Genomic DNA, 12,967 nt, shown 5'->3' on the forward strand with positions numbered 1-12,967 from the left:
ATGGAAGTTTACTACACTTTTTGCTCTATATGGGAACCTATTTGAAATATATCATAATAAAATGTAATAAACTGAAATACACTAAAAAATGAAAAGTTGCTCAACAGAGAAACACTTGTTCTTGGGCAGAGGGTACCACTGCTGTCCCCTAGTGGTCACCTTCTAAATAGCTCACCTGCAGCCCTAACTCCACTGATGGGGCTAGGGGAGCAGCTCAGGGGTACAGTACTTCCCTGGCATTTACACAGCTCTAGGTTTGAGCCCCAGTACTGAAAAACGAACCAACATAAGTGACTGCCTTTGGCTGCGGATGGAGCCATCCTCGACCTCATCATCTGAAGCTACTAACATGACCCAGTTGCCTCCTGAATCGACTCTCCAACTGCAGTTTCAGTTCACGACGTGCTCGTATGCCACTACCAGCCACTTTGAAAAATAAGGCATCAGAGAACAGACATCATCACTTAATTCAAAAATTCAAGGATGCACTGGACCCAGACACACAATGGTAATCCCAGCATTGTAGGAAGCTGAGGCAGAAAGATCACAAATTTAAGCCCAGATAGGGCAACATGCAACATCCTGACTGGGAATCTAGCTCAGCACTAAAGTCCCGGATTCAAACCCCAAACTGTAGAACATCTGATATAGGAGTGGACGGCCCGTGCCGTCCCCTCGAGGCTCACCGTGCTGAGAGGAGGAGGACTTCTCCAGCATGGACTTGTACAGGTTGCGGAAGGACCAGCTCAGGTCCTGGAAGTTGATCTCCGAGTAGGAGAACTTGAAGTCGTGGTTGGTGTTATAGAGCTGAGGCGGACCCTCCGTGCTGTCTCGTCCAGTAGCCCCTGCAGCCACCACGCCGCCATCCACAGACCCTGCGCCCTGTGAAAGCAAGAAAGCCCTGAGCCTCTGCGCCCTCTCCCGACTGCTTAGGGATACCAGGCTGCTGTCCTTCTTTTCCCACCACTCTGCTGCTCCTTGGGATATCCTCATCCACTCGCTTTCCTGCGCACAGCTTCCTGGCTTCCCTTCCACTCTTCTCTCCCTCTTTTCCTGATGTTTCTGAGCTCTGCTCTGTCCTCTCTCCCTGTGCCTCTCTCTCACCCCTCTTCTTCCCTTTTTCTTTCCTCTTCTTCCCAAATGATCTGCCTAACACACCACAGAAACCACCGTTCCCCCTCACCCAGTGACAGCACCACTCATTCACTGCCATACCCCCAACCAGTACCAGCCCATACACAACCTCCTCCCACCTGGTTGTAGCCGGCCACAGAAGCAGGGCTCTGGAGCTGCCCCTGGGGGTTCCCCTCAGAAGGCAGGGAGGCTTCTGCACCCCCTGGGATGACTCCCCGAGGGCTCTTGCTGGCCTCCTGTTCTGGGGAGTCTTGGGAGAGCTGTGGATGAGAAAGAAGAAAATTACAAAAAAAAAAGAAGAAGAAAATCCATGAGCCAGTGAAAAGCATCTCCCAGAAACCTGTGTCTTCCCCACACTAGCATCCCTCTGTCCCAGAAAGGACTGGGTATCCCGGGAAGGACAGGTGGGAAGGGACTCACATCATCATCCGGTGGGTGTCTCCTCTTCCGGGAAATGTCAGGGCAGGTGTCAATTGTCCAGTAAGAGCCCTGCAAGGAGGACCCAGGCACACTGAGAACAAAATCATCACCTAGAAGTTTACATCTTTGGAAACAGAGCTGCTAGCAGAATTTTCATGTAATACTACAGTCATGTTAGGAAATAGTGGTAGAGTGCTTAGCTAGCATGAAAGAAGCCCTGGCTCATCCCCAGAATCACAAAATACAGAGAGAGCCAGACAGAGGGATGGGGAACAGGAGGGTAGTGGGACAGATAGTAACATTAAACCCAACTGCATAAGATGTAGGGTAGTAATAAGCTTCTCTTCTGGAGCATTAACAACCTAAGTTTACAGACCAAAAATTGGAGAAATAGAAGGGCTGCAAGGACAGCCAACATTTCGGCCCTAGTCATTCAAGGTCAGTGAAGACTCAGGACATAGGAGAACCTAGACTGTAACATCCTGTAACTTAGTTGTGTCCCAAATTTTCTGATCAAGGAGATTATGGCCACAGAGGAACATGATCGATCATGTAGAGTGTGCCCAAGGAGAGTCACCTGGAAAGAAAACATTCCGTCAAGCTTTCACAGAGAACAAATTGGTCAAGCAATGGCCGCGCCCCATCCACATGGCTGACACTGACAAAGGATCTACAAAGTGCGGTACAGGGTTACAGGATAAATCCTGAGGGGACTTGACTGACCTTATCAGATACAAAAGTTACATTTCTTGTTATACAGGTCTTGCTTTATCTTGATCTTAACTATCCAGCAGAAAAGTATAAAAGCGAGGTATATAAAGTAAAGCCATATTAATATGCTGAGCTATGAAAGGCTCAAGTCAACGACTTCTATGGATAACCCACTACTATTGTGGACTGCTGGACTGTGTTGGGTTGTTTTGCTGAATTCACACACCTGTAGTATTTAGATGCCAATGGACTCCGACAGGACTAAACAAAAAAAGGGGATACAAAGGAAGGACCATTTTGTATCTGTATATGCAGAATAGCTAGGATAGATATACAGCTACTTTCGCTTAATTCAATGAGAAGAAAGATTTGTACCAATAGTGGTTTTTTTTTAACCATTTTTTTTTCATTTTATTTATTTATTTATGTGTGTGTGTGTGTGTGTGTGTGTGTGTGTGTGGCCAGCTCAGCCCACCAGGGGGCGGGGTTGGCTGGCATGTGGTGCTGGGCGATTGAACCGCGGTCCCTGTGCTTTGCTAAGCTTGTTCTAATTAGGTGCTTTAGACCACTGAGCCATCTCACCAGCCCCCCAATAATGTTTTGAACAGGGCATTTTGTCTCCATCTTGTACTATGGATAACCACTAAGAAGATAACAATGTACAATGTATTAATTATTGAAATTGTCCTATTAATCAGTTTTAAAACTGTCTCACTGATATTTCTCAATAAAATAATTTTTTTTTAATTTTTTTTTTTTTTTTTTGCGGAACCGGGGATTGAACTCAGGCCCTTGTGCTTGCCAGGGAAGCACTTATTCCACTGAGCCATCTCCCCGGTCCAATAAAATAAAATTAAAAAAAAAAAAAAAAAAAAAGGAGTGTACTGGGCAGCTGAGGGTACTGGGTGTCACTGAGGAGTAAATTTGCCCTACAGGCTCAGTGTGCCAAACACACACCTGTGCTCAAAGACAGCCTCGGTTATTCGGAAGACCTAGAACAACATTCAGAAAACTAAGACTGTTCCGAGCCAGTCCTTCCCTTCCCTTGTGACCTAAGGCAAGGCATTTCAGTTCACATTCATATCCATCAAACAGGGAGGTGCTGCTCCATCCCTTCTTGCTTTGAAGTAAAAAACCAGGTATTTTTCTGTAGAAAAATTCCTATAAAGTTTATGAGGTTGAGATGGGCATGGTGGTGCACACTTATAATCCCAGCACTCAGGGGCACTGAGCCAAGAGGATCTCTGTGAATTTGAGGCCAGCCTGAGCTACACAGTGAATTCGGAGCTAGTCTGACTACACAATGAGACCTTGTGTCAAAAAACAAAACAAGTCCTGGAGATAGCTCATTGGCATAAGCACCTACCCAGCAAGCACAAGGTCATGAGTTCAATCCCCAGGTACCAATAAATAAAACAAAACAAAAGAAAAATTTTATGGAGTCAGCCTTTGACATCTAGACAAAAAGAGTACCACAAAAGAAAGGGGGCCTCAAGGTAAAATTTACCATAAATAGTCCATTAAAAAAAAAATTCACAGCATCTCTTTGTCACTCAGTGGGGACTCACAAGGTCTTCACAACCAAGCTCCCTCTGAGAAAAAGTAAAGATGCTTTTCCAATTAACATAATTTTCTCTCTGGGATAATTAAAGCAGTCATGCTCTGGCCCTCAAGCACTAGGCTCTCCTTCCTGCTCCTTGGTCCGTACAGCCATGCCTCACCTTCCCAGGGTCATCCCGAGGTCGGGGCACCTTCCGGAAGCACTTGTTGAGAGATAGGTTGTGCCGAATGGAATTCTGGGGAAGGAGAAAAGCAAATTAGATATGAGCACTTTGCAAACATTTCCAATTATTCCAAAAATTATGCAAGAAAGTTCAAGTATCAGGTAAAGTTGGCATCTCTCACTATATAAATGGCAAGAACTATATATCAAGAAATCAAGGGCCATGAAGCTAGCCACAGTGGTGCACACCTATAACACTGGCATGCTGCGAGCTGAGGCAATAGGCCTGAGCCCAGCCTGGGCAACTCAGCCACTCAGAAGACCCTAACTCAAAATTCGAAAAGGCTGGGGTTGTAGTTCAGTGTGAAGATCTAGGGTTTCAATCTCTAGTACGAGAGAGAGAGAGAGAGAGAGAGAGAGAGAGAGAGAGAGAGAGAGAGAGAATGATCAGGACAATGGCATAAAAAGAATGCACAAATTTAGGAGAGGTGATGGCTACAGATGTGACTATCAGTGCTTCCCAAGCCCTGCATCTGACACCAGGTAAACACTTCACAGGACCTTCTGTTCAGTTCCTCAAGGTACAGCAAAAGACCCTTTTAGAACTGTTTTTGTGATTTCTACGAAAATATAAATCAGGAACAAAACAGGCTCAGATCACCTGCATGCTCTCAGGAGCCCCCGTGGAGGGTCGCCCCTGGGGGACAGAAACCATATTGTTCGCCTGTGAGGTGGGGCAGGGCTCTGTATGGCCAGGAAGCCGGCTGCTTCTCACAAGCTGTGCTCCTGCCAAGGTTCGTACACCTGGCCGCCTGGCCCACAACTGACAAGAGTGGGAAGGCGGAAGTCAGGGCCCTTCCCCACGCAACACCTAGCGAAGGAGTGACAGTCCCAAAAGAGGTGAAAACATCAGCCCTCCTCCTCCTGTTTTGCTCACAAGAGAAGCCTCCTCTCCCTTCATCTCTAGCCAACCAACCTCTCATTCCTTGCCTGGCGGACCAGGGGTTGGTAAATGACCTAACAATATATATATATATATTCCCTCGGTTTACAGTTTTTCAAACAAGGCTGATTATGTGCCACAAAGCAATGGAAATCTGATAGGTGGGGGGAGCTACATCATGCCTCACACCATGACCTGAACCTGAAAAAGTGGCGATAAGTATTTGTGAAATGAGTATCCTTTCTGAGGAGTCAGAAGATACGACGGCAACCCACCATCCTGTAACTACACTTAACAGCTTAGCATCAATGACAAACCTTATGAAAACCACTGGACTTTAAAAAACATAAATAAATAGATAAATATTTTAAAAAATAATAATGGGCTAGGCAGATAGCTCAGCCAATTAAAGCTCCTGCTTAAGCAGATGTAGGAGCTGGATTCGATCCCCAGCCTGCCCTGCTGGTTCCACCCCTGGGGCGCACTGAGTAGACAAATGAGACTGGGCGTGGTGGTGCGAGCCTGTAATTCCAGCATTTGGGAGGCTGAAAACAAAAGGATCCCTATGAGTCTGATCTACGCAGTGAGACCCTGTAGACCCTGTGCTAAAATACAAGAACTAAATAAATAAATAAAAACAAATTTTAAAAATAATAAGACATGAATTTTAAGTTTATACATCTCCAAGACAAGGCAGGAAGAAGCAGACCAGGTCACAGGAAGAAACAAACGCAGAGAAAAAAGTTATCAAAGACTAAGACTACAGCGGCTGGGGTTCCACCCCAGGCAGGCCATGCCAGACCCACCCCCAGGGCACACTGAGATGGCACCAACTGAGACTGGGCGTGGTGGTGTGCACCTGTAATCCCAGCACATGGGAGGCTGAAAACAGGAGAACCATTACAAGTCTGATCTCTGTAGTGAGACCCTGTAGACCGCACAGACCCTGCCCTAAATACATTAAAAATAAATTAATAAATATTTTTTAAAAAGACTAAGGCTAAGAATAAGGCTGAGCTACAGGCCCAGTCCCACCTTCCAGCCAATGCCAGCGTTCTTGTAGTAGGGGAAGTTATCGCAGATCCAGCGGTAGATCTCACTCAGGGTCATCTTCTTGGCTGGAGATGAGTTGATGGCATAGGTGATGAGGGTGGCATAGCTGTATCGTGGTTTGCCATCCTGGTGGACAGCAGCCTCGTCTTTGCTCAGGGTGGCACTAGGATCAGTAGGTGAGCCCGGGGAACACTTGCGGCTGCCCCCCGGAGGCCCCGCCTGTGAGGCGCTTCCCAGCTTCTCGATGGTGGCCCGCAGAGTCAGCTGAGGGAGCCAGTCTATGGAGGTAAGGCTGCTCTCCAGGTCGGAAGCCATGGTACTTCTGGGCTCTGCAAAGACCACAAAATGGGGTGGAAAATGGATCAGCACTCCATCTGGCTACTGGGACAAGAGCCACCCAAGTCCTGCCAGATGTGGTGGTGCACACGTAATCCCAGCACTCTGGCGGCTGAGGCAGGAGGATCAAGTCCAGCCTGGGCAATTTAGCAAGTCTCCATCTCAAAAAATAAAATGGGCTAGGCCACTAGCTCAGAGCAAAGGCCCTGGGTTCAATCCCCAGTACTGAGGCCAGTAAGAGACAAATGCCCACTCCCTGTTTTACCTTAGTAATTTCTTCCCACTATAATTCCCAAGAAAATACACAGTGGGGATAGCTCTCAACCAGTGCTCCAAGAATCCTCCCACAGTTCTGGCACCAGACGGGTGCGGACAGATACTTAGGCTACATCGCAGGGTGGAGCACAGCTGAGAGGGCACTCCCCTCGTATGGGACCAGGAAGCAAATCTCACACCTCAACTACCCTTGCTGAGCCGAGCCCTGAGACTTAGTATTTCAAAACTCCACTGGAGTAAGTTTAAAGGAAAAAAAAAAAAAAAAAACTCACTTAGAGCACAGTTTAGCTAAAGTGTCTTCACCAATTATCTGACCTCTGTGAATTTCCATAGCACATCTTGAGGCAGGTGGCACGTGTGTGCGTGTACAAAACATCAGCGGGAATAAACACAAGCAAACGTTGAGGAAGCCCAGGCCAACACTTGTGAAGATGCGTCCTCTCGGATACACTAGGAACACTCAACCTTTTAATGCCACACGCAGGACCCATCCAGGCATAAACGACACATGATAACCCGGAAAGGACGCTATCAAACTGATACACAAACAGCAGCGTACACACCCAACATCACAATGAGTGACGCAGCACACGTTCCCAACAGGCACAAAACCGCACGCAGCAAAAAGAGATCGTGAGCAAGCGAGTGAGCGCACAGCAGTCCTAACACCTTGAATGCTCCCGCCCACAGACCAGGAAGGAGTCACTGGCAGGGTCCTCCCACCGCTCCCAGGCCGGGAGACACCCAGCTGTGCTACACCGTGACAAGCAGATAGCCCGGCTAAAAATAGCCTTAGCCTCTCTGGGGCTCCTCCTCCCTTCCCAGCCAGGCACGCAGGCTCCTGCACCTCCAGGCGAACTCCTAGCTGCCGCCCACGCCTGAGGTTTGCACGCCCTGCTGCGACCGCACCAGCCGGTACTCTCTCTGCCAGCAAGGTGCAGCCACAGTGCCATCTTGGTGGGGAGGCTTAAGAACAGAGGGCGACACTGGCAGGGTCCTCCTGGGTCCTGGAAAGGCTGGTACGGGCCATTTGTCACTCACTCGGATGGGATGCCAGCAGCCCCCAGAGCACTTGCTACAGGACAGGTTTGTGTGTGCACAGCTGCCAGATCCCTGCCATAATTTCTTCCTCAGGCCCACCAGGGAGGGTGACGTGCTGCCGGACCCAGGAGCACACTGCTGGGCTTACAGAATCCTGGACAGAAACATCTTCTGCCCTTAGGTGACGCCTAGATCCATGTACTCACTTTGCAAGCTCAGTCCCAGACATCTTCTCTCTCCTCTCCCAAGCAGAACACATTCTGCAGGCAAGAAGCTGTGCCTCAGTCCTTGACACCTACCCTCCCGGTAAATTCAGGGCTCCCAGCTGTTCTGTCCCCACCTCAGGACCCACGCAGGCAATCTGCCTGTAGACATACCCAGCCCCGAGCCCCTAGGCCACTGCAAGCCCATCCACACGGTGGGAGGGACACCTCAGCACCCCAGCACTGGGCAGCAGAGCACCCAGCTTTGATCACAGAGCTGTGGGCTCCAGGAAACCAGCAGGGTTATAAATAGCAGTGTGGAAGGTTTCCCCTTTAGCCTTAGCTCCTCTGCACTACCCTCTTCTTATTCCACTACCTCCCCTGTGCTTGAAACCATGGAAACTTGGAAAATAATAGGGACACTTAATCATTCCAGGAAGCCACACACCTTCTAGGACTTCACTAAATCAAAACACCCCAGACTCTGGGCTATCACAAGAAGCTTGGATGACTGCACAGTCCTATACACCAGCTTTCCCAGACAAACAGGACAACCCGCAGGCTCTCAGTGGAATCCTCTCCAGAAGGGAGGCCTAGGCTCTATTTTCTTTCTTTTTTCTCTCTCCTTTTCTTTCCCTTTCTATAGAGACGGGGTCTTGCTATGTTGCTCAGGTTGGCCTTGAACTCAAGGGATCATCCTGCTTCTGCCTCAAGAGTAGCTGGGAGCGCAGACGAGCACCACCACACTCAGCTCCTTACTCCCTCTTCCTCCTGCTAAAGATCCCTAGGAAATGCCATCTGAAGAGCGAAGAGATCTGTCGGGGCATGGTGGCCCACCTGTAATCCCAGCACTTGGGAGGCTGAGGCAAGAGGATCCTTGGGGGCTTGAGACCAGCTGGGGCTAAAAAGGGAGATCAAGGCCAGCCTGAACTGCACAGGGAGACCCTGTCTCGAAAAGACCAAAAATACAAAAAGAGAAGACTTTCAGCTGATCTCTCCTCCAGAACCCTCTTAACTTGACACCTGAGCATGACACTCAGTGTGGCACATGACAACCACCCCAAAGTCCCAGAGGAGTGATGCTCTTCAGTCTTCCCTGGCCTCACTCCAGCACCAGGCCCAGACCTTAAAGTTAAAACTGACTTTTTTCCAATACCCTTTGCCTCAGTCCTCCAGAGACAAGACTCGGCCTTCTGCACAGGTCCAATCTTACCAGCTACCAGAGCCCCGAGGGGTTGTCTTCCTGTCACTGGGCCTTAGCCTGACACTTCCCCATTCTCCAGGAGCAGCTCCGTGGACAGAAGAATTCAGAGACTAAGGTTCCCCGGCCCTGTCTCCTGGGGCTGCTGACTCCCTACCATCCCTTCTCCCTCAGTTTCCCCTCTAATAGAAGAAGCGGGGTCACAGCCCTGCCAAGGGAAGCTTCACCCCAGGCGAAAGGGAATGGAGCTTAATGAGCTCGTGGCTGCCATGCATTCCGCACTCCCCAAAATAATGGCACGAGGCTAATCTCTGGGCTATTATTAGAAAATCAAACAAGAGGTAGCTCCCTTCTCAGTCCAATCAACCTAGCTCCCTGACCTCTCTCCCCGGTGGGCCTTGAGCCACGGGCCTATGCAGACCCTGAGTCAGGCCACATTCTTGTGACCCTGCTGGAAGCCCAAAAGGAAACAACCACAGAACCTGAGAGGCAGCCAAAGGTAGGTCCCACACCCCACAGCCTTCTCACACAGACGCAGGGCTGGGTAAGGCAGGCATCGACAGCAGAACACTGCTGAAAGGAAACACAAACCCTGAGTAACTCCAAATAATCATCACTTTCCTCCCCATTCTACCTGAATAACTCACAATCGTCCCCTGGGCAGTGCCAAAGTGAGGTATTACCTAGCACTAACTTCCTGACCTGTGCCTAATGCCAAAACTAACAAGGCAGCAGCAGACCATCCTCACCATCATCCCCACCAGCTGCCAACAGGCTGCACAAAGCAGGTAACACTTCACCCCCTCTGCGATTTCATTTGTCTACAAAATAAAGATGGTAAGTACCCACAGGGTGTGTGTGGATTGTCTCAGTATCTATAAAGCACTTAGAAAGCACCACCGGAGGGTAGCTATTCATTTTGAATGGGGGAAGAATACCTAAAGGGCTGAGAGTGTGCCTTAGTGCTACAGCATGGGTTAGCACTCATGCAAAGCCTTGGGTTCAATAATTCCCGGCAAGGGAGAGAGAAATGAAGAATATTAGACATTAAAACTCAGAGGCTGGGGAGATAGCTCAGAAGCTTAAGCACCTGCGTGGCAAGTCCTGAGTTCAATCCCCACTACAAAAAAAAAAAAAAAAAAAACCCTCAGAAAACACAGACCTTAGAGGTAAGACCTGCAACAGTTTGTGGTGCAAATCCGACACCAAGATTGTAATGATTTTCTGCATGTCTGAATCTCCAATGTTTCCTTTTGGAGATTGCATTACCCAGTACTAATGCTAAGATCTGGAAAACCCCAGGATAAAGGAATGGAGAAAATCATCTCTTATCTCTTAGTACAACTACGAAGAGTCACGCGATGAGGTCTAGAAATCTAACCTTACTCAACAGCCTCCTGCTTCTCTAGAGGATTCCTCCCAGGCAAGGAGCTGGGAACGCTCACGGGGCAGGGCCAGACACAGCAGGATGCTCGGAGCTGTAGCTGCAGCTGGCTCTGGGCCATCCACAAGTGGCACTCCAGCATCTGGTAAAGTGCTTTTGTAAGAAACAGGCGGCTGTTATGCCAGAACCAATTCTTCTAAAAGTTGAAGGACTGGACTTTTCATTTTTGAAATGAAAAGTATCAGGGATGAAGCTGTCTTGCTGGCCCCAGAAGCAGTCCTATCCAGTGCCGTCCTTGCCTGCTGCTTGGGATGAGGGCTCCCTGGGCTGAGACAGACCAAGCTCCCGCCCTAACTGGGCATCCTTGTACACCTTCTCTAGGTCCTCAAACAACACAACTTGAGGGGCCAGAGGATGGTCTCACAAGCACAGATGTACCTTTCTCCAAACATCATTCCCCTCGTTCCTCCACCCAAAACACAAAGGCGGAGCCACACTCTCCTCAGGTGAGAGGCAAAGGCACTTGTGCTACAGCACTGCAGCCAGATCAGCAAGTGTATCCCTGCCCCACCAGCCACTACTAGCAGGCATCTATCTGCCAGGACCAGGGGAACAGATTTAGGGATCGGACAGCCCAGACACACAGGGAAGAACCTGTCCTGTGGGCTTGCTGTGGGGTACGGCACCCCTCAGAGTCAGAGTTTCTTCCTTTTGTGAGGCAGGAAAGCTGACACCTAGCTATGACTTCAGGCTGAAAGGCAGGCAGCCTTGCTGGGAGAGAAGCCCTCCAGACACCTTTTCTTGCCTTTTCTGGAGACTCTGGACTTTAAGGATTCCTATCTCAAGAAAAGAAACCTAACTACAAGTTTCCAGGGACCCAGAACTGAACAAGAAACAGAAAGGGAGACGGTGAGATTTGCAGGTATGTCTCTTGTAGGAAACTAGTAAGCTCCTTGGAAGTCAAACCATTCTGTGGTCACCTTATCCAGATGGAATGAAGCAAGCTGAAAAACTCCAGTCTCCTATCCAGGATCTGGTTTTTCCTAAGGAACTAACAGGAGAAGTGTAGGGAATTGGGCAGACCCAGTGTTAGGAAGAACTTCAACTCCGGAGTGGGCATTTCTCCATCCACCTGCCACTGAGGACAGGCAGGTTTCTCAATTTGATCCCTGGATCTAGGGCAAGGCACACAGGCAGTTGTGCAGGAGAAGTGGTGTCTGAGGTAGGCCATGAGGGCGGACTGCTTCCCTTGCTCTTTATAGGGCCAGTCATCACAGCAGGCTAGAGAGGACCCCACCAGTGGGCATCATGCTGATTTCTCTAGCGAGCCCTAGGACACGGACGCCAACACGATTTTGTTGAGGGCAACTGTCGGCAAGCAGGCCCCCAGTTGGCAGGCGGCGTGGGAGTCCCTGGGTTCTGCCTGTCTCATTACACAGGATGCCGGACTTGGTTGGGAACACACACTGTGGGCTCTCTGTCCCCAGCAGACACATCCACTTCCCTAAGGGCCTCCCGTAAATCGCACCCTTAGACTCCGCACACCAGGAAACCCATTTCTCAGCCTCTGCAGCAAGCTGTTGGTTTAAATCAGAAGATGCTTCAGAACAGTCATTTCCCAGATGACTGAGTCCTCCCGGCCTCCCTAATAGATCCACCGTTTCAGCCCTGACACCCACTTGTTCCTAAAGACACCAGGGAGAGGAGCACCGAAAGCACTAACCTGTCTCGAAGTTTCCCCGAGCAATAGGATGAAACAGCCGGGTCCTGGAGTTTGGGGTTGGAGGGAGTCCCCTCTTCAGAGGCAGGTGACAGGTCTCATCCTCAGCGGCTCTTCCGGTACTTGGTCGAGCCTCCCAAGCTGGCGAGGGGCACTGGGTCCCCTGAGGCCGGGGCGCAGAGGGTGGAGGAGAGGGAGGCCCTACCTGGGGGAGGTGGCACGGCCCCCACACCCTGCCCGCTGTCCGGGGGAGGAGGGGAGGAGCCTCTCCCAAGCCAGAGTCGTCTCCTCCCCCTCGGGCAAGCACCTCTGCCCCCGAAGCTGGGTCTCTAGCAGGCGGAGGGTGCCTTCGGTCTGCAGGAGCCCCAGGCAGAGGGGCCGGGCCGCGGTCCACGGTCAGGGCCCGGGTGAGTGGAGAGAACCGTCCGGCCGGGCGCGGGGTAGCTGCAGCCCGCGGCTCCCCGCCCCTAGCGCGCCCCGGGCTCCCGCGCGTCAGGACGCCCCGCTCGGTGTGGGCCGGGGCCGGGATGTGCGCCCCGCGGGCAGGACCACTCCGCGCCGACTGCGAGGTCCTCAAGAGTCCGCAGAGCGCGGCCGGAGGGCGGCGGCTTCCTCAAGGAAAGAGCAGCTCTGTCCACTTCTGGGATCCCCTCCCGAGCCAGGATGGAGTCCCGTCGCCTCCGGGAAGGACGGGCGCGTCCCCTGCGCTCCGTCAGACTCCTGCGGCCCCGGCTCCCGCCTCCGCCCGGCACCCGGGGCGGGGTTCTCGGCTCCCCGCGCTCCCCGCGCACCCCGCGCCGGCCTGGGCGGCGGGGTCCAGAG

General features: G+C 50.9%; 1 protein-coding gene and 2 long non-coding RNA genes across 3 annotated transcripts in view; 2 read left to right on the top strand and 1 right to left on the bottom strand.

Moving 5' to 3' along the window:
* Positions 1–12,961, bottom strand: part of Foxj2 (forkhead box J2) — a 21,231-nt gene extending 8,270 nt beyond the window's left edge. The window contains exons 1-6 of the mRNA XM_004647130.2: positions 12,149–12,961; positions 5,967–6,313; positions 3,987–4,061; positions 1,555–1,623; positions 1,254–1,394; positions 687–882 (exon numbers count right to left, since the gene is read on the bottom strand). Coding sequence (XP_004647187.1) covers positions 687–882; positions 1,254–1,394; positions 1,555–1,623; positions 3,987–4,061; positions 5,967–6,299 — 814 coding nt within the window. The 5' untranslated portion in view covers positions 6,300–6,313; positions 12,149–12,961. The remainder of the gene's footprint in view (positions 1–686; positions 883–1,253; positions 1,395–1,554; positions 1,624–3,986; positions 4,062–5,966; positions 6,314–12,148) is intronic.
* LOC111814302 lies at positions 7,839–8,800 on the top strand. Its single transcript, XR_002819323.1, has 2 exons — positions 7,839–7,943; positions 8,487–8,800. It is a non-coding gene; the product is annotated as an uncharacterized LOC111814302 (long non-coding RNA).
* Positions 9,549–12,150, top strand: LOC111814301. The gene is made up of 3 exons (XR_002819322.1): positions 9,549–9,878; positions 10,807–10,931; positions 11,144–12,150. It is a non-coding gene; the product is annotated as an uncharacterized LOC111814301 (long non-coding RNA).
* Positions 12,962–12,967: the final 6 nt, after the last annotated feature.

Source organism: Octodon degus, unplaced genomic scaffold (genome assembly GCF_000260255.1).
Source record: "Octodon degus isolate 3935 unplaced genomic scaffold, OctDeg1.0 scaffold00288, whole genome shotgun sequence".
NCBI classification, from domain to species: Eukaryota; Metazoa; Chordata; class Mammalia; order Rodentia; family Octodontidae; genus Octodon; species Octodon degus.